Below are 23,724 nucleotides of genomic sequence, written 5' to 3'. Positions count from 1 at the left end.
CAGATAAATCAAGGCACTGAAGGTATTCCATATTTTATTCCATCTATCCATTTTTATGGTTCATCAGCTGTAAACAATACAACTTGGATTAAACCAATTTAGCTTCTTTCCAAGTACTTCGATGGGCCAAAAATTACATCTGAGAATGCTTTACAGTTCACTAGGAGAAACTCTCAAGATGTTTTAATACTAAAATAAGAGTACCCTGGTGTAAATTGCCTGTATAAGAAATGAGTTTTTCCAACTTTAAATTACTTTTTAGTTTTTCTAACATTGCTTATAGAAGAAGAAATGTAAATTGCAACACTTACCCAACATCAGGAGAAAAATCTGTACCAACACCAGACTCAATTAAGGCTTTGTAAAAAGGAGAATTCGGCCCATCAACCAACAGTGAAGACAACAGGCTTAGGGTGAACGTTTCAAAAGTATCTGTAATACTGAAGAAGAACTATTAGTTCTTGAAAACCACGTGTGATACCCACTATCACTGCGTCCATTTCAAAAGAACTAGAAAACAGAGGTAGTGGGAGCAAGAGAGAAATAACTGTCAGCTCTGAACCCCACATCAGACCTTCATCTAACTTCCCTAATATTTTCTATTAGGAAAATAGGAGGGCTCTGCATCTTCCACTTGTGGTAACTACAAGGAAAGCAATTTAAATTAGACTGTAAGGGGAGACAGGTTAGTAGCAGAGTCATACAGAAGAGCTTGTGCATGGCAAGGAATTGAAAGGAAGACAATGTTTTCAAACGTCTCATCCACTGAACAGGAAAGCAACACTTGATTTTTCATGCATCCATCAGCTAAAGCAAACTATTCAGCACTTAAACTTTTATTTACTAAAGCAGGATTGATCTATTTTCCTATGGCATTATTTTCTTTAGAGATGACATTTATTAAGAGGGACTGGGGACAAGAAACATGCCTGCACATTGCTTGTAAGATCTAAAATTAACCTTTTATTCAGAATTTCATTTTGATATACTTACTCTGTCAACAAGTAACTGACGCTGACAGTGGTCTGCTTGGAAGGATCAGCAGCAAAGGAGTCTAAGCCACATGTTACCCTGTGTTCTCTCTATAAAGTACAATAAATGATACACACTAAATTCAGAGCAGAAGTTAGAAACAAAAAACTACTTTTATCTTCATAGCATCATCTTTCCAATTATTTAAAATAATTTTACAGATGCTTATGAAAAAAACCAAGAACCATGAGCAAATACACAAACACACATTATCTTGAAAAATGTGAGTGGCATCTCAATTTTCCAAAGTGCACAATATAGGAGAGGTTGAAGAAAGACTGGCCATAAATAACATTCTGAGCTGCTTCTGATAGAAACGTTTACACTTCTGGACAAGCCAGGGAGGAAAATGAGGAGGGGGGATGAAGAGAATGGGAAAATTACTTTTGATACCAATGTTTAGAAGATTAGATATCATTAGAAAGCTTATCTCCTGACACTAAGTATCAGTATTTTGTTTATTAGGCCTGAATGCTTTCCAGTAAGTGCTTCCTTCATTGCTTCAAATGACATGGGACTTGAAAATTGGAAATAAGAAAAACAAACAACTGCAGACAATCATTACATTACTGAAACTCAAAAGTAAACTGTAGTTTGTTCGTCATGTAACCAAAAAGAAAAATACTTCAGCTCACTCACACTATTCTAAAAAAAGAGTAACTCCAGCAGATTAGGTTAAAGTATTAAGCTGGAGGGTTTTGGGGTTTAGTGGTTTTTATTTGTTTGTTGGTTTTACTTACAGGCTTTTCCCAGTGTTTCTGTTTTGGGATGTCAGTATTTGATTCAATTCTTTCAAATTTTACCAATGCTTCCTCATGTATTTGCTTCAGATGTTGCTCCAGTGGAAAGTTACCATATGTAAAAAATCTGCCATTTCAAATAAAATATTGGGATTAAGCATTTGATTTAATAGAAATTTTACAGTAGCTACTTGTACCATACTCTGAATTTCATGTGCTTTCCAGTAATTCTGTTACATGTGGAGTAGAAAATAGTTTGGTGGAGTCTTCAACTTATGCAACATATATAAAACTCATAGATTTCTTGATAAAAATCCACATTTCTCAGCTTGTGGGCCACAAAACACTTTATGATTTTCATTATGTTAAGTTTTATTTCATTCAAATTTGTTCAGCTGCAGGAATATACAATGTTCCAGGAAAAAAAATTAGTAATTGAAGTCAGAAACCCAGTACTCCTATGTTTCAGAAGACAAAATTCTTATGGTCTCACAATTTATGTATAAAATACAATGATTCATGTCTCAGGTTTTGTCCGTCTATAAAACATGGAACCCAGGTTCCATGGGTCACTCCACCAAACATGTTCCCATACATAAAAGTCTTCCACTGGACCAAATATGAGCAAAAGTTATGCCTTAGCTAAATCTCATCCCTTCATTAAAATCTCAACACCAGTACAGTAAAATACTTGGGATGATGAGAAAAATCAAGAAATTATGAATTCACTGTCATGACATAAACTGATGTTCCACAAGTGAATTAATCAGAATAACAGACTGGCCACAAAATTAGCACAGAAGAAAGTATTATTTTCCCATATGTAACTTTCAAACTGACTTCCAGTTTAAACACTTTATTAGTACCAACCAAATCAGTATCTGAATCCAATGACTATCCATTATTTAGAACACTACAGTAATATGTGACACAAGAGGAAATTAAATCATTAATTTGTAACTTCTAACTTAATCTGTGTTACTTCAAAGAGGACAGGAACCCTTAGATTAATCTATGCTACTTGTATCTTAACTCTCTAACACTACTGCTGAACACTTTCCCCCCGGCTCATATGAGGTCAATCAATCCCCAAAACACATCCTCATGATCAAACACACACACCCTAAGAAAATCAGCCACCTTTCATTCCTACTTTCAATTCACTCTTCACTACTCTTTCTAGGAAAAAAATTCCTCGCTTCCACACTGGTCCAGTGCTGCTGTAGGACAAAGGTTATCTCTGTTGCTGCTATGTACATAAAAACACTGCTTCTGTTTTTTCCCCACAAAAATATAAACAAAGCACTAACCCAATAACCTAGGAAGTCACATACCTGGAATTGCTTGGATGATAATGTGTGGCATGGAACTGCTTAAGCTGCTCCCATGTAAGATCAGGAATACATAATGGATCTCCACCAGAAATTACACCATAAGTGTGATCAGGAAGGATTTTGTTCTGCAGGTGCTGTGCAAATATCCTCTCATTATCTGTCTTAATAGGAAAATACTGCATTTCAGTGAAAGCCGTCAAAACACATTTTAAAGACATAAGGTGCTCTGAGTTTTAACTTACACAACCCCCTCACATAAGCATGCAGTCCCATGTACTTTAATAGAGCTAGTTACATTTCCATGCTAATGGAAAAGAGTGTTTTGCAATAAAAACCATTAACAAAGTACCCTTCTGTAAGTTAAAAAGCTTTTGACAGGCTAACTTTCAAAAAAAAAAAAAATCTATGCAAGTGTTCACTTTACTGAGGACCTAAATTCTCAAAAGAAGGAATGTGAATCTCTGGTGTAATGTCACTGATAACCTACAACTGAAGCTACTTCACCATCTGCAAGAACTTAAACCAAACATCCACAAAACTTACAAACGCCCCTTTCATCTCATTAAAAACAACTCCTTTGAAGACTAGCGGTGTCTGAGGATCAGCTGGGTTCTCATGTTCTAACCTCCAACCTTCTTGCCTGAAAAATTAATAATAGCAAGTGTTAAAAGAGTTTGAAGGTTTTGTTGATTTGGGGTGGGGTTTTTTTAATTTAAGGTTTGCATACATCTCAAACTGTCTTACCAGAAATCTAGCTGACGTAAACATGGAAAGAAAGCTGCATCCAAGTACACTGACAGGAGATTCTGGAAGTCCTTGGGATTTTGTGTTGAAAATGGATAGAGTGTGTAATCACTAGCTGCATATAAATGTAAAAATAATCAGAATTTTTGAAAGTCTAAGACATATTTTGCCCTTGTTGTTTCTTATTTTCTCATCCATACAAATAACTGGAAGAGAAGAAATGTATTAAATGAAATGTATTTTTGCTGAGGAATACATCTATTTAACACTCTGCTATTTTACCATGGAAACTTTGCTTCAGCCATATATCCATATAAATAATTAAATGTATTTTTGTATACTACAGAGCTCCAGCTCTACTGGGACTTTGTAACTGACAAATGAACTAGACTTGTCTTGCCTTGTTAGTTTTTCACAACATTCACACCCAATAATAATGGTTCCCCAAAGCCAAATTAACGAGAGCAAACAGACAGCTCTACTGCAATAAAATCTCATGCATTTTAACTGGTATCATTTCCTTTGGGCTTACCTGTGAATGCATTCATAAAAGTAGACAGTGACCTGTTTAACATTTTAAAGAAGGGATCTCTGCAGGGATACTTTTGGGAGCCACACAGCACCGTGTGCTCCAGAATATGTGGGACGCCGGTGCTGTCCATCGGAGTGGTTCGGAATTGGATACTGCAAGAGAGTGCATGGACAGGGACACAGTCATGTGAGACAAGTCCACCCACCCCTACCTGCACAGTGATTTATGGGAGCATCATCACTGCCCAAGAGCTACCATGGCACAAACCAGGTGCAGAGAGTGCTCAGCCATCTCTTTCAGAGGGTGTACAGCCTCTGCACTGCTATTTCTGGAGTTAGTACAGGAGTGCTCAGCACATGAGTAAACACACTTCTTTATACCTAACAGGCTCAAATAACAAACTTCATGGAAGGTTATGGCTGCATAACCTGTCTTTGAAAGTTTTCAAGGCAGGGATTGGACCTGAATTAAACACTGACACTGTTTTGAGCAGCAGACTGAACAATACGTTATATCTGTTCCAACCTGAAAAATTCTAAGAAGCCCTACAAAGGAAGTACTGTCCTCCCTGTTATCATAGAATAATCCAGCCATGATGCCAGATTACAACTGACAAGGTGATGTGGAGATTGAATGTGTAATACCGATATTAATGTCTTACCTGAACAGATTATTGGAGTCCTCCCGAGCCACATGTAAATACCTGGCTCCTGTACCATCGTGACTAAGCTTCACTGCAGTCAGGAACAGCTCAGGAACAGCTGTCACCTGCATTGGAAGAAAACATCTGTATTGCAGTGTGACTTCAGCTAGGTCAAATAAATTGTGCGTGATACAGGAATTACATTTTGTTGGTCCTATATACAATACTGGCTTATACAATATTAAATAAATTTTTGCTTCTGTGGGTTGAGAGGAATAAAATAATTGCACAAATGGAAAATAAAATTTTAATGAAATTTATAACCTGATAAAAGTATACTACGACCAAAGAACTATACTCTTATGGTACAGATAAAAATTCAATCATAAATACAAGAAGAAAAGGCATATATTCAAATATCAATGGCTAGGGAAGATACAGGAAAAGCAAGGACCCTGTTCTACCACTAGCTCTGTCACCAGCAATCACTTCTCACAAATAACCTTCACTCTCTACTTTGCTTTTTTCCTTTAAAAAAGGAGAAAAAAATTCAACATATTTCCATAGCAGCCTTCCAACAGAGGTATTAAAAGCCTCTTAGGAAATAAAGTGTTACCTGAACGCGTTTATCAAAGAACATTCACACAGTGAAGTTCCGTTATCTGTCAGGACTTTTGGAAGGCCACACTGAAAGATCACACGCGCAGCAGACACACAAGCTCGTGGGGGACATCATTTACTCTAGAATTAGCTCCCTGTAACAATATGTATTAACGGCACCTAAACTATTTGTTTGCAGAGAAGTAACTACGAGGAACTCCTGAATAATTTTATGACTGACCACCCAAAGCAAAGCAAGTATTTAAGGTGCAGACGCCTGGCTTCACCCAGGTGCCTTCCAGCCACGGGTTAGTTTATGCGCACAATCAGAGGAAACGCCAGCGGCAGGCGCCGCTCACCTGCTCCACGGTGAAGCCGTGGATCTGCTCGCCCACCCGGTACTGCAGCGCTCTCTCATGCGCGGCAACGCTCTTCCACCTCCACGCCCTCCGACTCAGGGACCTGAAACGACACAATTTCCTCTAAACAAACGCGCTCCTGCCGGCGGTGCCACAGCCGCCACCGGCCCGGGCTTCCGCGGGGAGCAGGGCCCTGTGCCCGGCCTGGGGCTCAGAGCTCCGCGGCCCTCGGCCGAGCGCCAGAGGCCGGGGCAGCGCAGGGCCAGCGTCCCCGCCCGCTCCCGCTCGCTCACCGGCCGCGGCCCAGCAGCCCCCGGTAGCGGCTCCACATGGCTGCGGGGCCAGGCGGGCCGGGCCGCACGGCGGAGCGCAGCGGGACCGGCGCAGGCGCCGCCGCCCCGCCCGCATTGGCGGCGGCCCCGCGGCTCCGCCCGCCCCTGCCCGGCCCGAGCCGCCCCGGCCGCGCGGAGCCGCCCCGCGCCGGGACCCAGCGCCGGGCCCCAGCGGCTGCTGAGGGGCCTGGCCGGCGGGGCCTGGCCGGCGGGGCCCTGCTTGCCGTTTTGGGGAGGGTTGGCCTGGGATGGCAGGGGAATCTCTTAGAAATGCCTCTGCGTTGTTCATGAAGTTCTCAGGAAAATCGAAAGCTCCGTTGGTTGTGACAGGAGCGACCTTTGAGCAGAGTTTATTGTTTGCTTTTCCAAATTAAAGAAAACAACAAAATAAAGCACAGTGCCCGAGATCAATGTGTTCCAGGCGCTGCTCCCCCGTACCTTGCCAGTTCACCCATATGTTAATGCTTGGTGAGGGAAATGGGCGAGCCCTGTGTATGTGCAAGCAGTGAACAGTGAGGGAACTGAGGCCTCCTTAATGACCTGCGGCTGTGCCGGGGGGTGCAGAGCCCTGAGTGTGTGCACAGCCCTGAGTGTGTGTGCACAGCCCTGAGTGTGTGTGTGTGCACAGTCCTGAGTGTGTGCACACCCCTTGTGTGTGTGTGCACAGCCTTGAGTGTGTGTGTGTGCACAGCCCTGAGTGTGTGTGTGCACAGCCCTTGTGTGTGTGTGTGTGCACAACCCTGAGTGTGTGTGCACAGCCCTGAGTGTGTGTGTGTGCACAGCCCTGAGTGTGTGTGTGTGCACAGCCCTGTGTGTGTGTGCACAGCCCTGAGTGTGTGTGCACAGCCCTGAGTGTGTGTGTGCACAGCCCTGTGTGTGTGTGTGCACAGCCCTGAGTGTGTGTGCACAGCCCTGAGTGTGTGTGTGCACAGCCCTGTGTGTGTGTGTGCACAGCCCTGAGTGTGTGTGTGCACAGCCCTGAGTGTGTGTGTGTGCACAGCCCTTGTGTGTGTGTGTGTGCACAGCCCTGAGTGTGTGTGTGCACAGCCCTGAGTGTGTGTGTGTGTGTGTGCACAGCCCTGAGTGTGTGTGTGTATGCACAGCCCTGAGTGTGTGTGTGTGCACAGCCCTGTGTGTGTGTGCACAGCCCTGAGTGTGTGTGTGTGCACAGCCCTTGAGTGTGTGTGTGTGCACAGCCCTGTGTGTGTGTGCACAGCCCTGAGTGTGTGTGCACAGCCTTTGTGTGTGTGCACAGCCCTGAGTGTGTGTGTGCACAGCCCTGAGTGTGTGTGCACAGCCCTGAGTGTGTGTGTGCACAGCCCTGTGTGTGTGTGTGTGTGCACAGCCCTGAGTGTGTGTGCACAGCCCTGAGTGTGTGTGTGTGTGTGCACAGCCCTGAGTGTGTGTGCACAGCCCTGTGTGTGTGTGCACAGCCGTGAGTGTGTGTGCACCGCCCTGAGTGTGTGTGTGTGTGTGCACAGCCCTGTGTGTGCACAGCCTTGAGTGTGTGTGCACAGCCCTTGTGTGTGTTTGCATAGCCCTGAGTGTGTGTGTGTGTGCACAGCCCTGTGTGTGCACAGCCCTGAGTGTGTGTGCACAGCCCTGTGTGTGTGTGTGCACAGCCCTGTGTGTGTTTGCATAGCCCTGAGTGTGTGTGTGTGCACAGCCCTGAGTGTGTGTGCACAGCCCTGAGTGTGTGTGCATAGCCCTGAGTGTGTGTGTGCACAGCCCTGTGTGTGTGTGCACAGCCCTGAGTGTGTGTGTGCACAGCCCTGTGTGTGTGTGCACAGCCCTGAGTGTGTGTGTGCACAGCCCTTGTGTGTGTGTGTGTGTGTGTGTGCACAGCCCTTGAGTGTGTGTGCACAGCCTTTGTGTGTGTGTGCACAGCCCTGAGTGTGTGTGTGCACAGCCCTGAGTGTGTGTGTGCACAGCCCTGTGTGTGTGTGTGTGTGTGCACAGCCCTGTGTGTGTGTGCACAGCCCTGTGTGTGTGTGTGTGTGTGTGCACAGCCCTGAGTGTGTGTGCACAGCCCTGTGTGTGTGTGTGTGTGTGTGTGTGCACAGCCCTGAGTGTGTGTGCACAGCCCTGTGTGTGTGTGTGTGTGTGTGTGCACAGCCCTGAGTGTGTGTGTGCACAGCCCTGAGTGTGTGTGTGCACAGCCCTGTGTGTGTGTGTGTGTGTGTGTGCACAGCCCTGTGTGTGTGTGCACAGCCCTGAGTGTGTGTGTGCACAGCCCTGAGTGTGTGTGTGTGCACAGCCCTTGTGTGTGTGTGCACAGCCCTGTGTGTGTGTGTGCACAGCCCTGAGTGTGTGTGCACAGCCCTGTGTGTGTGTGTGCACAGCCCTGTGTGTGTGCACAGCCCTGAGTGTGTGTGTGTGCACAGCCCTTGTGTGTGTGTGCACAGCCCTGAGTGTGTGCACAGCCCTGAGTGTGTGCACAGCCCTGTGTGTGTGTGTGCACATCCCTGAGTGTGTGTGCACAGCCCTGTGTGTGTGTGTGCACATCCCTGAGTGTGTGTGCACAGCCCTGAGTGTGTGCACAGCCCTGAGTGTGTGTGTGCACATCCCTGAGTGTGTGTGCACAGCCCTTGCAGCTGCACAAAGCTTCTGCACAGTCCAGATAAGCTTGGAAACACCCAGCTTGTAATGGGACCTCACTGAGGCTTCAGAGCATGTTGTACCCACCAGGAAAGTGCTTGTACATGCCTGGGCTTTTTTTCCCTTCGGTTTTGTAAATGAATAGGATTTTGAGGTAAATAAGTTGAAATTTGATTCCATACTGCATGTTCATGAGGTTGCCCAGAAGAACAGCACCTGAGAAGTTTGGCCATCAGATTGCCAATCCCTTGTTCCTGGATATCAGAGCCTGGATACCTGATTTACACGTAAGAAACCTGGTGCCAAATGAGAATACAGGGGATTTTAAATGTAGTAAAGGGCAGGCGCTCGACACGTCTCGCTCCACTTGTTCTCAATTCTTTGGCTATGATGTTAGCCAAATAACATGTTAACAAAAATAAATGAAAAAAAAAAGAGAAGATAATAAAAGGCATTTAAAGTATGCTGGGAATTTTTGTGTCCACCGTCTCTGATCTCTTCCTCCTCGTCTCTGGCAGGAGTTGCCTGCCTCCAGCTGCTGCTGCGGTCAGTCACTGTAGGGATTTTATCAGCCTCTCTGGATGCTCTTTAGCCCTCCTGCCTTAGGGCGCACCCTCCGCCTCCCCAGCGACCACATGGCTCCTGATTGCTCCAAAACCCTTTCCTCTGGTTGTCTCATTTGTGTTTTCCACATAATTTTCGCATTTCATTAATTTTTAAATTAAATAAAAATCCAATAATTTGCCGTAGTTAAAGTCTGGATGTTGTGCCTTAACCCATAAAAACCTGTCATCTATCTTAATTACTTATCTTTCTCATTTTTTTTTTAAGGTTAGTGAAAAGATCCAGTAGCTTATGTAAAGCTTGGATCCTGGATAATAGCAAATGCAATTTATTTTCATTACACCCGATTTCTTCCCTGCCTTCTACCAACTCAACTCCTCTCTTTGTCCTATTTTTCTGTATTTGTTTCAGATTAGATTCAAATCACACCCCTTTCATAGGATCTGCTTCCAGTATGTGTTTCTTTTCAGTAGATGTTTTAGCATATATTTCCAGAAATTATTTCTAACACTATGAGGAACCAGTCATGATAGGAACTTCAACATTTTCTCAAATTACAGCCAAATAATGACATGAACACATAATGAACAATGTTCTCAAAAGAATGAGCATATTAAAAAAGGGTATTTCTGAGCCTTGCGTGGAACCATGAGTTTACACTGCATTGTTCAGTTTTCAAATATTTCTAAATGTTTTCATATGCTTTATGTTATATGCTAAATGTTTTCATATGGTTTATTATTGGTCACAGCAAGGTTAATTTCTCGCAATTTTTGTATCCAAGGGTATACTGTTGTTTCTGTTCAGTTCCTTTATTTTCCTAACAGTTTCCTAATCTGACCATAAGCTACTGTCTCTCTTTACAGATTTCTTGTCATCAATATTTAGTTTTCTTCATGGCTTATAACATTCATCTTAATGGAACATCAGGCTGGCATTCTGCTGCAGACATTTATTTACTTTTAGTTGATGTTTATATTGGAAGGATGATTTTCTGGCTGTCTGTTTTCATATCACTGACATAGCGTTTGACAGGCAACCTTTCACAAACTTAACCAGTCTGAGCAAGCAGAGTTTCAAAATACATCAAACATCATTCCTAAACTTAATCAAAAGATGGAAGTCTTTTATACAATCCCTCAGACAGCTTTATTTTTTCTTTCTTCTGCTATTGTCTCTGGTATGTTTTATACATCAAGGCTTTTTTCCTGTGAAACAAACCAGAAACTGGTATGTTACACTACGTTCTTTTTTTATTTTAATTTTCTTGCTGTGTAAGATTTCTGCTACACTGATAGTTTAAGAGTACTACATTATATTCTTTGTGAAGTATAGTCATACACACACAAATTTATATATATAACATGACTTTTGCATCTTAAGAAAAGAGTAATTCAGACAAACTACTATCATGTGAAAATATAACATCTAAAATTAGTTTTGTTGACTTGTCTCAGTGAATGGCATAAAACCATTTTGATTACTATGACCAGATTTTGCTTTCAGTTATTTAGTGAAAAATTCTGTGTAACTGTAATTGTGGCAAATGAGCTTTTCCAATGGTGAGAATGAGATGATAATTTAATTCTCAGTGTTTAAGTAGAGATACTTAGTGTTATTTTCCTTCAAAAGATTTTGTTTTCATTCACATGTTTATCTAGATATTTGGTCTAAAAAGTCTCAAGCCTATACAAGCTGTTTCTTTCAAAAAATTTCAACGTAATCTGTTCAGGAATGGAAATGCTATTTTGTGTTTAAATAAGAAGTTCTTTATTCTTTATCTTCTGCAGCAGAGGTTGGTCCCTCCCACTTGACAAATGCATCTTATATTCATAGAACGATGAGTCCCAAAGCTTGTTGAGTTAAAATATCTGAAAAAGAGAAAGACTCTGCCTACCAGTCCTTTTCTGAAGGCCATGAGGAAAGGCTGTCTTCATGAGTGAAGGGGGTTCATGACAATGGTGTTAGCTGGTGGGTTGAGAATGAACTTTAGCATCCCAGATGCCAGCCCTTCTCTACCCAGTGCCCTGCAATCACCACCCATCGCCTTCTTGAGAGAGGGTCTGCTAATAATAAGTCTTAGAGAGGATGAGAGCACGATCCTGGCTTCAGCTTGAAAAAGAGCAAGGTGCCTTGAGCAAGATGGAACCCTACTAGTACCCTTTGCTTATATATCAATTTTGTTTCTGGAATTTATCACAGAATCAGAGAACAGTTTGTGTTGGAAGGGACTTCAATGGTCATCTAATTCCAGCAGCCCCTGCCAAGGGCAGGGACACCTTCCACTATGCCCAAAGCCCCATCCAACCTGACCTTTGAACACTTCCAGGGATGGAGCTTCCACAGCTGCACCAGGTAATCCACATCAGTGCCTCACCACCATCACAGTAAAGAACTTATTCCTAAAATCTAGTCTAAACTTGCCCTCTTTCAGTTTAAGGCCTTTACCTCTTGTCCTACCCCTACATGCCTTTATAAAAAGCCGCTCTCTAGCTTTCTTGTAGACTCCCTTTAGAAATGTTTATTTCTATCTTTAAGTGCATTCTCTTCAATAACAAAACCTCAGCAAGGCAAGGATTTTGTATCACATTAACATTCAGTGGGGCACTGAAATCTGTATTTTACAAAGCCACATGGAGAAGAACATCCCCATACCTCAGCACACCTCATTTACCTTGTCTATATTTTTTTCCAGACAAGTTTTCAAGAGGCAGAGACAGAAGCTGATGTTTGTAGTGCTGATGCTTTTCTTCTTCCTTCCTAATTTCACAAGTGTGTCTTTAGCCTGAAATTTAGGATTTGGGGCTTTCCCAGGGGTTGTCTGCACGCTAGCAGCTTCCTGCCTGTAGCATTTGGAAGATTACGAAACAAGTATGTGTTGAAGAGAGGGGAATGTTCCCCACAAAGATTTTCCAGTAGAAATCAGAATGAAAACAAAGCCCACCTTTTAGGGTGGTGATTTTTGAACAGTTTATTTCAAGAGATCCCATTAGGTGGAAATAGGCTTTGCACTGGGCTAGGTGACCCCATGCAGGACTGAAGCTGACACGTGCAGACCCTGCTTTGTCCTGTCCTGAGAACAGGAGACTGCCATTGCTGCACTGACAGGAGTAGCTTTGTTCCCAAACAATGTTTTGAAAGAAAGAAAAAAGGAAACTCAGGTGCTTTGCTAAAAGCCTGGATGATGTAGTATATCAGAAGTGCTTCTGTGTTTTTGGGTTATTGTAAGCAGACCAGAATACTTGGTTGGGGTCAAAACAAAAACCTTACTTAATAGTTTACGTTTCAAATAATTTTACTACCCTCTGAAAATCACAAAATATTAACATTTTGATCACTTATTCTGCTAATAAATAGTGTGACAGTGAGGAATTCAGGGACAGGAAGGCAAAGGGGAAATAAGTGTTTGGGTCAAGGTTGACTAAAATTATGTGGTCCTATAATTTTATGCATACATATAAGTGAGGTCACATAAATGAGTGACTTATGTGTATGCATACACATAAGTGAAGTCATATCAATGTTATTTGCACAAAACAGAATGCTATGAAGGAATAAATGAAAAACATTGCTACAGAATATCACAAATGTAGAAGTGGAAAGTTGCTCAACACCTCAGTTTCTCAGGAGTTAAGCAGAACTTTGTGCACAACTTGTATGTTACCTCCAAATTTCAATTTAGTGCTGTATTCAAATTCTGTATGAAGCACTTGTTAATAATGGCAGCTGAAGGAGTATTTTTCTGTTTGGAAGGACCTTCCTTGAGTGGTTGCTTTTAATACCCAGAAATATTCTGCTATGTGGCTTACCTATTCTTACCAGACTTTTCATTCATCTTTTTAGAAATATTTTGTAAATATCTCCACTTAACATTAGTAATGTTACTTGCTGTAGGGTGGTATATCTAATATAGTTATCATGAGTTACATCAAAGTCCAGTTTTTTCAATTGAAAAAAACCCAAAAGCCTCACTGGTGAGAAATTTCACTGTTGTTGTCACAGGCCTGTTCATGAACTATAGTCCACAACACCAAGAAGAGGATAAACACATTCTCAATACTGGAGAGCAATCTAGATTTTATGAATTTTCTTTTAACCTTTGTTTGCTAATCTTCGTTGGATTATATTTAATTTCTCAATCTCCTTGTTGAAGCACAGTGAGGCAAGCCAGGGTAGAGATTAATGCTGTGCATATGTGGTCTCTCACATAACTCTAACAAGGTTCATCAGTCTTACTCCTGTCACCCTGCTGACAGAGAGCCTTTATTAAGTCCTTAGCAGTGCAGATACACAAATAGCACAGCTACAGGCCAAAGCAAATTCTTTGTGTATGGCAGGAATAATGTCAGCATAAAGGAGTTGTGGAGTTTATGCTAAAAGTTTCATTTTCAAAGGGAGCTCTTTGCCTATATCTGCAAAACCATATTCTAGATCCTGTGGAGGTGTAGTAATGGAAAAGAATGTGACATACCTGCCTAGGTTTGCTATAAGTGAAACATGTATTGAGGATGGGTGAGATCTAGTCCATATCTGATGCTGTCCAGAGTAAATGGAAAATTGTTCTGCATGTATTTATGTTTCAACTACCACACTCTGGAAATATTTTTCATGTTATCTCTTACCTTTCATTTTGGGAGGAGAACTGAAAGGAGAGAAAAAGTATTTAACCCTCCCATTTCTTGCAACTTTTGCATACTTAAGTGTCAGTGTTACAGGGCGTCCCCATAATGAAATGCACTTTCAGCTGCAAACCCAGAGAAGGTTGTGTAAATTAAGACACTTGGCCCTTGGTCTCACATCCCTATGTGGCCCTACAGTATAACTGAGGAGAGGGAATTTCAGTTTAAATTACCTGAAATAGTGAGAGAACTGTAATACTACTTACTAGGGCAGTGTTTTTAAAATATGAAACTGTGCTGCATTCCTCTGCGTGTGGAAAAAGGGCCTTGAAGGAAGAATCTGAAATGCAAAGCCTTAGCATAAATTGATGGGTTGTATAAGGTGATGGCAGCCTAACCCAGTAAAGTCCTCTTCCAGTTGCTGTTTAGAAAAGATTCTTGAGTAACTTATCTCCTTAATTTTACCAGGTTTTATTTCAGGACTAGGCTATTTACTTCAAAAGCCTGAGAGTGAATTAGTGTATGATCTGAACCACCAGAGGATGATATTGCCAGAGTCTCTACTCCAATAGTCAGAGGAGCAAATTTTTACTGATCTTCAACTTTCCTTATTATGTTTGAACACATAGTGTACTCAGCTGGGTGAATTCTGACATGCTGAAGCAGCAGTGACAGTAAAAATGCCATATTTGCATCTGGGAGTACTATAAGTATCAGAAGGTTGTTATGTGAAGGGACAGGTGCTTACATAAGTTGTGTACATTACACTGAAGTAAAGCCATTCCCCATTATCTGTCCCCATATTGCAATGTTGTCAAAGCCTCTCATCCCTCCTGACTTTGCACTACCTGAGCTAGCAGTGTAAAATCATAGTCATTTAGTTTGGGAAAAAACCTTTAAGACTGTCAAGTCCAACCATTACCATCACACTGCCAAGGCCACCACTAAACTGTGTCCCAAAGCAGCACATCTACATGTCTTTTAAATTCCTCCAGGACTGGCGACTCAACCACTTCTCTGTTCCACTGACTGACAGCAGTTTCCATTAAGATATTTTTCCTAATACCCAATCTAAAGTTCCCCAGGTGCAACTTAAGGTGATTTCCTCTCATCTCTTGTTGGCTGGGAGAAGAGGCTGAGCCCCACCTGGCTGCAGCCTCCTGTCAGGGAGTGGTAGAGAGCAATAAGGTCCCACCTGAGCCTTCTGTTCTCCAGGTTAAACATCCCCAGCTCCTCAGCTGTTCTTATGTAACTTGTGCTCCAGACCTTGTCTCAACTCCATTGCCCTTCTCTGGACACAGTTCAGCATCTCAATGTTTTCCTTGTCAGGAGAGGCCCACACTAAACACAGGATTTGAGATGTGGCCTCACTGGTGTGGAGTGCAGGGGAATGATAACTTCCTCAGTCTTGCTGGCCACACGTTGTGCTGGGTTTGACTGAGGTAGAATTAGTTGCCTTCACAGGGGAGGGTATGGGGTTGTATTTTGGATTTTGCTGAACACAAGGTTGATAATTGAGCAACTGATGTTGAGCAAGGCTCACACTGAGCCAAGACCTTTTCTGCTTTTTGCATGGCCCCAGTGGCCAGGAGGCTGGGGGTGCCTGGGAGGCTGGGAGGAAACACAGCCAGGACAGGTGACCCAAAGTGACCAAAGGGATATTCCAGACCATGTGCCATCATGCTCAGTATATGAACTGGGGGGAAGGAGGAGGAAAGGGGGAGGTTTGGAGTGATGGGGTTTGTCTTCCCCAGTCACTGTTAGGTGTGATGGAGCCCTGCCCTCCTGGGAATGGCTGAACACCTGCCTGCCCTTGGGAAGAACTAAATTAATTCATTGTTTTATTTTCCTTTGTTTTTGCTTTCCCTGGGTCTTTATCTCAACCCACAAGTTTTACCCTTTTGATTTTCTCCCCCATCCCACTGGTGGGACAGTGAGCAAGAGGCTGTGTAGGGTTTGGTTGTTGGCTGGGGTAAAACCACAGCCCAAACTGTGATGCCATTGGCCCTCTTGGCTACCTGAGCACCATGTAGGCCACCTGGGCAATCATATGCTGTTGCTGATTTGGAGTGGTGCATGGGCAGATTACTCAGCAAAATGAGTATATAAGGGATAGCCTCTTCCTGCTTTTCTCTCATCTGAGCATTCAGCTTTTCTGTTGCTCATCTTGTCTCTTTAAAGAAAACATGGAATCTAATATCCCTGGGACTTATGCTCTCATCAGGTTCCTTTGCAATTAGCTGGGAAAGGAGAGGGGAACTCAGTGATAGGCATAAAAGCATGAGCTGCAAGTCTAATTTTCTTAGCAAACCAAGATGTACAAAGGATATCCAGTTAAAGTAATCAAAACATTCTCCAGTTCACTGACTCTTTCTGAAAAGCAAAGCATATTATATTCTAAGTAGTACTTGGTTTTAGATTTTGTACTGGGTCTTAAACAGCTGTTTAAAATGCAGCACAAAATACAACTTGACTTACACTTTATTATTGTAAACAAATGCTAAGCAGAAACCATCTGTATCTTCTACTGTTAATGTCTACATGGTTCTGCAGTTGGCCAGCTCTTATAAACACATTGTAGACACGAGACACAATTTCAAGTCTCGTTAAATGTCTTTTTTGTGTCATCATTTTGTACCATTGAAATTAAACTTTAAAATGTGGGTCATTGTTCTGAAGATTTGGAGTCAAAACACTTCAGAAATGTTGACGACTGTGCAAATTTTTTTTTTTTAAATTTGCTCAAAACCCTTGTTTTCAGTTAATCTTCAAGTCTCATGGCTCAAACAATTTCTGCTAACTTACATATGCCTTAGTAAGTCATATACTGAAATAAATAGCATTTCATGATGCACAAAGCAGTGCAATATTGTCCCATGGCTTTTGTTCTCCATGGTGCTTTCTCCATAGCTGTAGTTACAGTGGCAACTGACTGGAAAGAGAGGTGCACAAGCACTGCTACCACCAGAAAAGCATCCTTCTGACAGACAACTGCAGCTTCTGCAATCCTTCAGTTCCAGGCAGGGTACAGGCATTCCTGTAAGTCTCCTGGGAGCTACACCTAAGTGAGGTTGCAGAACTGGGGCAGAATTTTTATCACGCACATTTCACTTCTACTTACAGCTTTCAGGACATGTAAGTCTCTCTCCTTTGAATAATCCATAAAGTCTTCAAATAGGCAGTGTGACCTAATCTGCTGAATGATCTCATGCTTTGTCAGATGTAAAATATTATCCAAAGTGAACGAAATGAGATGATTTGAAATTTTGAAAAGATGTCTCTGAAATGCATCAACATATTTGTTTCATCTTCCATGTGTAACCCAAATAAAGAGGGCATTATGATGTACTCCACATAGTATACAGTTCATTATGTTCAGCAACATGTCTCTCCCTTCGTGTATTAAAGCAAAGTATTCTCTTTCATCTCTGTTCCTGAAAAAGACCTGCCACCTTTTACTGCTTAATTATTGAAGGCAGCCTACTACAGAAGCTTAGTGTTGGATGACTGCCTGCAACAATAATATGAAAATTGAGTTAGTATTTTTGATGGCTTTAGTAGTTATTAAAACTGAAGACTGTATGTCATGACTCCAGGAATCTTTTAACTTTGTCACTGACTTACAAAAAGAAACCCTGACCTTGCTAAGGTTAATGGTGACTTCTGCATCACTATAATCTCTACTTCAGTCATCAAGTCTCTCAGTCTCACTATTTCTCAAAGGAATAATGAGTTAAGGTTGCTATTCTTGTCTGTTTTATATATAATAGGATTACATTAATTGATCAGTAGGACTCAGGAACAATATTAATTTCTTTATAAGAATCATATAACACCTCTGTGTTGACATATATAGGCAAAACTTCTGGAGTTCCAGGAAAGTTGGCGCACTTTTTGCAGAAATGCAAATTCATTTGTATATATTTGAAATTCAAATATATATTGCTCTTAATCTTTCATTAGGACTTTCAAAACAAGGCTATTTTCTGAAATATTTATTTTGCATAAATGGATTTCCTAAACAAATGAATCTAGTTTGAACACAGACTTCTAAGTCACCTCTGTGGTGATTTTACACATTTTGAAAACTTTGGGGTTTTTTTTGTGTTAGTTTTCTTACAACATGAAAAATAATTCAGCAGTGAATCTTTCTCAAGAGCAGCAAAATCTCTAAAGCTTGCTTTTTGCTCATTTTGACCAAAATCATAGCAAAATGAGTATTAAAAGAAATCATGATGTTAGCTTTGTAGCTACAGCCTCCTGCATTGTTAAAACAAACACATGAGGAGCATTTCAGTGTGGATTTCATCTGTCTCTATGTGGAACATACATGTCACTCAGCTTTCTATCCGTTTGCAATGTCCCATGCCTTTCACAAAATAATGGAGAATGAAGAGGATGTGAAAAAATGCTGATCAAATCAAGGACCACTCTGGTAAAATAGGGTCAGCACAGCAAGGTTTCAGTTCCAGGTTTGTCCTTTTGTTTTATGAACTATGACTAATGGGGGTATGTAGTTGCAAACAGAAAAATTCCAGCATGAATTTGTGAGCCTATGACAAAATGGAACTAAAAAGAGGTTGGAAGACTCTAATTAAAATATGTGTAGCTAGAAATATGGAATCCTTGGAGCCTCCAAATCTTACTGTCAATAAAATATAGATAATATTTTTCACTTTACCCATTCTATGTATTTCACATTTCTGTACTTAGCAAGTCAGAAAAAGGCACACTGTTTCTGGAGCAACAAATATAATTTTTTAATTTTCCCTATAAGATGAATGCCCAATGAAAACATAAAGGCCAGGCAACGTGTGTCAGTAGATTGTCTCTAGAATGACAACTGAGCACAAACATGAACATGATAATAGCTTTGACTTATTCAACTCTTAAGCATAACTTAGGGTGCAATTGCATCCAGATGAGGCAATGTCTCATACAGTGCTGCTATGGGCCAAAGCTTTTGCCCTCTTTCAGTTTGTGTGCCATTATTGTGATAAGCTTTTCTATTGTGGTTAACTCAAGCACATACAGTTTGCCATTCAAAACAGAACCAACAGAGCTTCCAATAAATGGAATAATGTACATCGTGAGTGTCAGATACAACATCAACCATTAGAAAAATCACCATACATGGAAAAATCATTGAATATACATGCCCCAGGACTGCTTACAGATATACTTCTTTCAGTAATTTATCTATTAAAAATAGAGCTCACCAAACTCACATTTTGCCTTCAGATAACTGCGTTTGGCTAGAATAAATTATTTAACTGTGTGCTATGTAATGTATCAAGCACCCATGTATAAGTTACATGTGCAAACTATTTAAATAAATTAGCAAACATGCCAAGAATACATCCAGTTTGAGATTATAGATTATAGATTATAGATTATAGATTATAGATTATAGATTATAGATTATAGATTATAGATTATAGATTATAGATTCTGCTCTCTTAATGTTGCCCTCAAACCTTCTTCTGGTACATCAACACTTTCCAGAGGGAGGGTTGATGTAATTAAATTATGAGAAGGCCTGTGTTTATTTGCAAAACTGAACAGTTACCATTTCTGATCCTGCTTAACACATTGTTCAAAAATAGAAGATATTAAGTCCAGCTAGGAATTCAAATACATTTTCATTTTCAAAAATAACAATTTTGCACAAATAGGCTTTGAAATAATATCTCATGGGTAAGCTTGTTTTGAGAGAAGATTAATTGGAGAATTACATAATGTTGTTAGTAAGCAATTAAAATTCAACAGAGCCTTAAAATTTACACCTTAGGGAATGCTAGTCATATTTACACATCTTTCAAAAATAAAAATACAAACTGCTTCCAAAGTGCTATTATATGCCATGCATATTTAAGAGTTTTCTGCTAAATGATCCGTTTAGCATTGCTTAAATTATCTTGGGAATACTCTTAGTTTGGTTACTTCGGAACTGTCAAAAAATTATTTGTCCTCCACAACCAAACAGGTTTTGTTAAACTCAGTCCATTCCTTGGATGACAATTTTGCTTTCTTCAGCCATATTAATGGTTCATTTTTAAGGAACCAATACCTACAGTGGAGAATTTTAGGTTGGTATGCTAGGAGGTGTTAGATTAGGGAAAAGGTAAAAAACACCCCCATCTTCCACACCTTTGGAGACTGTGAAAAAGGTAGAAAGAAAACTAATAGAATGCAAGACAAAGCTGGTGGGTACTTGTGCCACACAGGGAAATTAAAGCTGGCCAGAGAACAGGGAAAGAGTAAACTAAACTGAGAACTAAAGAACTCAGAACTAAACTGAGGCTATGCCATGGGAAGGAGTGATATCAGTTTTAGGTGAGATTGAGGATCATGGCAGACTTAATGCTCAAGAAATGGTATTGGAAAATAAAACCTGCTGTGATTTGTTCCAGGAATGTCACAAATTGCAAGTTTGTAGGTCCAGAAGCTCCTAATAATTTTGCAGATGGCTTTAGTGTACAGACTGATAGCTTTAGTGTTCAGTTTTTGCAGTGAGTTTCATGGTTTAACCTCAGACAGTAACTGAGCCCCACACAGCTGCTCACACACCCTGAGAGAATTGGGAGGATAAAAGTGAGGAAACTCATGGGTTAAGATAAAGGCAGTTTAATAGGGGTGCAAAAGCTGTATGTGCAAGCAAAGGAAAACAAGGAATTCATTCCCTGCTTCCTGTGTGCAGCAGGTGTTCAGCCATGCCCAGGAAAGGGGGGTTCCGTCATGTGTGGTGGTGACTTGGCATGACAAGCTCCACCACCCTGAATGACCTCCCCATGGCCTTCCTGCCCCAGCTTTGTAACTGAGCATGGTGCCACATGGTGTGGGACATCCCTTGGGCCAGCTGGGGACAGCTCTCCCCTCAGCTGTCCCCTTTCTCTTGCCCCCCATGCTCCTCTCTGGCGGGGCAGCATGGGAAGCAGAAAAGGCTTTGCCTATAATCACTGCTGGGCAATAGCTAGAGCATCCCTGTGTTAGCAGCACTGCTTCCAGCTCAAATGCAGCCACATACTAGCTATTGCGATGAAAATTAACTCTGTCCCAGCCAAAACCAGCATGGACAGCTCCCAGGACAGCCAACACAGCCCTGTCCTGCCAGCATCCCTGCAGCCCAGGAATTTCCATGACCTGAGTCTTTTCACACATGAGCTGCAGAGAAGGATTTGTGAGCCCAAGAGAGCCAGGTTGGTTGCTGGTCACCAAGACTTTGGAGGATGAGGGCTCCCCTTAATTTCTTAAAACCTCCTGGATATAGAATTGAGTGCTGTTTTGCAGAGTTACTTCTACCCAGTCTTATTTAAAGCTGATGTTATCACCCTTTTTTATGGCAAAGCCTTGGCTTAACCTCCACTTTCCTGTCAGTCACCCTGCTGGTTTTAGCTTCCCTCCTTTTGCTGCTCCAATTGCATTATCGATTGGGCTGCCTCCAGGAGGAGCTTTTGTTTGACACACTTGGCAGAGAGACAAGCTGAGCACTTAGAGCTCATTAGGTGGGTGGGATTAGATTCCAAAGCTAAAATCGGACACTGCAGCAAAGTGATAAAACTCCAGTGCTAGTCACAACCTCCTCTGAAAACTGAAGGCAGCTTTTGCATGTGCAATTTATGATTTGCTGTCTTAAAAGATCTCAGTAGAGATGTGGATTTCCACTGAAATTATACAAAAATTTTAGTATGCGGTCTAGGCTGGGTTTTCGTTGTTTATCTTTCTAGAAAACTGTCCATGCCATGAGAGAGCTTTGCAATGCGATTATTTTAACTTGAAACTGAAAGCAAAATCTAGGTTTGCAAATGGAGCTAAAAAGAAGTGTATTTTAAAGTGCCATGGAAGTGCTGCCATCACTGAAAAACCAAGCTGAAGGTATTTTGTAACAAGAGCAAAAACAGATAGTATTTTTCCTAAACCAAGAAGAACAATATCTCCTTTTCCACAGCATAGTGGAGATAAGGCCACATTTGTGTGCTACAAGACAACGCTGTGTTGCAGATCCCTCTGCCAGCTCCAAGTTGTTTGGTATGGCTGGAGGGCAGAGCACATTCCCATGCAGAGATATTTGATATGAGTTACAGAAACTGTGATTCCATGGCAAAAACATCTCCTTAAGACAAGGTGCAGTGTGACACTGGTACATATGTAATGGTTTTAGTTTTGTGGCTGGTCTGTCCATCCCTCCACTGTTTGGTGCACACATACCTGGAATTAATGGATACTTGGGAAAAATGGAGCTATGACAGAGAATGAAAAGGCCATGAGGAGATGAAACATCCTATGTGCATCCTATTTGACTTTAAACAGCGCATAGTAAACAAAATCCCAATGCTGAGAGGAATATCAGTTTATGGTGTACAAGCTATTATCAGCACTAAATAACATTGTGGAAAATACAGTGTGTAATCAAAGACAGTATTCAGTAATTAACAATTAGCTAACAATCTTCAGTCATATTTTCTGTGCACAATGCTTTGTATACCAGTTAAAGTTTCTAAACTTAGTTTTGTGAAACAAAATGCAAAGATTGGTATCTAATGAATATTTCTCTAAAGCAGACAGGGCCTATGGGAAATGTCCCACTCAGCAGTCTGGGCAGGAGTAATCTAGAAGGAAGGTAACTGAATTATGAAGAAACAACCAGAAGAGTCGAAGCCAAGACTGCAGAGTCTCTGTAAAACTTCCTGGCTGTTACAGCTCCAAAGGGAACTACAAACAAGAAAAGAGTGGAGGTCTCTCAGCTTCAAATGTAAGAAAACAAAGTTTGAGCACTCACTGATGGGTGAATACTGCCCTGTTCAAAACATCATTCTTTAATTACAACTCTTCCTGTCTGCCAAGGGAGAGGACACCATGTGGTTTTGCTGGCAGCTGACTTTAACAAATAGATTGTAGTTTTCTCTATATACAATATTTTCTTTAAGAGCCGGAAGATGGTGGTTGAAAGGAATGAATGTTTCTGCCCTTTGCACCCTTGAACAGAGGGAAACACTAATTGTCCATGAGGAAACAGCCAGCTTGGTTTTCCCATGGCCACTCAAGCTGTTGCACATCTGCACAGAATTAAAAGTTATAATTTCCAACTGAATATACATATGTATGTAAACTGTGCATTTATTAATTTTAGTTGTGTTTAAAAGCCATGATTAAAGATCACAATCTTCTTGCCTAAAGGACTTTACACAAAAAATGAAAGGACAGTTTTTTGTCCCCAGACTGGTTGATGGAAATCCAGTTAAAATATTTCCCCATTATGAACTATGATTAAACAATGCCTTGAAAAAAATGCAGTGAAAACCTTCTCCATAATTTTCAATTGCAGCTTTCCAATTAAATCAGAGCATAACCCATCTGACAATTAGCACACAATAATGTCTGTCCCTAGTGGTAAAAATATATTGGTTTGACTTTGCTATGGTGAAAGCTTTTACTTTTCAGGGATTGATGCATGCACTTGTTTGGAACTAGGCTGATATCAAATATGTCCAACTGGAATATACATCCCACTCACTGATGGAATCTAGTGAGGGGTGTTTTCTGTGGGCGAAGTTCAAGAGAAAGGAAATGGAAAAGGGGCCAATATCGTAAGGGATTTCAAGCTGCACAGAGAATACTCCATATGTC

At 41.3% G+C, this 23,724-nt stretch overlaps 1 protein-coding gene across 1 annotated transcript in view; it reads right to left on the bottom strand.

Moving 5' to 3' along the window:
- Positions 1 to 6,425, bottom strand: part of PITRM1 (pitrilysin metallopeptidase 1) — a 33,742-nt gene extending 27,317 nt beyond the window's left edge. The window contains exons 1-10 of the mRNA XM_086864327.1: positions 6,278 to 6,425; positions 5,985 to 6,087; positions 5,044 to 5,150; positions 4,383 to 4,534; positions 3,851 to 3,965; positions 3,650 to 3,746; positions 3,107 to 3,267; positions 1,773 to 1,899; positions 994 to 1,082; positions 312 to 440 (exon numbers count right to left, since the gene is read on the bottom strand). Of these exons, the coding sequence (XP_086720453.1) occupies positions 312 to 440; positions 994 to 1,082; positions 1,773 to 1,899; positions 3,107 to 3,267; positions 3,650 to 3,746; positions 3,851 to 3,965; positions 4,383 to 4,534; positions 5,044 to 5,150; positions 5,985 to 6,087; positions 6,278 to 6,315 (1,118 nt within the window). The 5' untranslated portion in view covers positions 6,316 to 6,425. The remainder of the gene's footprint in view (positions 1 to 311; positions 441 to 993; positions 1,083 to 1,772; positions 1,900 to 3,106; positions 3,268 to 3,649; positions 3,747 to 3,850; positions 3,966 to 4,382; positions 4,535 to 5,043; positions 5,151 to 5,984; positions 6,088 to 6,277) is intronic.
- Between the last annotated feature and the right edge of the window lie 17,299 nt (positions 6,426 to 23,724).

This window comes from Cyanistes caeruleus, chromosome 1, assembly GCF_971803275.1.
Source record: "Cyanistes caeruleus chromosome 1, bCyaCae1.hap1.1, whole genome shotgun sequence".
Classification (NCBI taxonomy): domain Eukaryota; kingdom Metazoa; phylum Chordata; class Aves; order Passeriformes; family Paridae; genus Cyanistes; species Cyanistes caeruleus.
The sequence above is the reverse complement of the archived record's forward strand: the minus strand, read 5'-3'. Positions and strand labels throughout refer to the sequence as shown.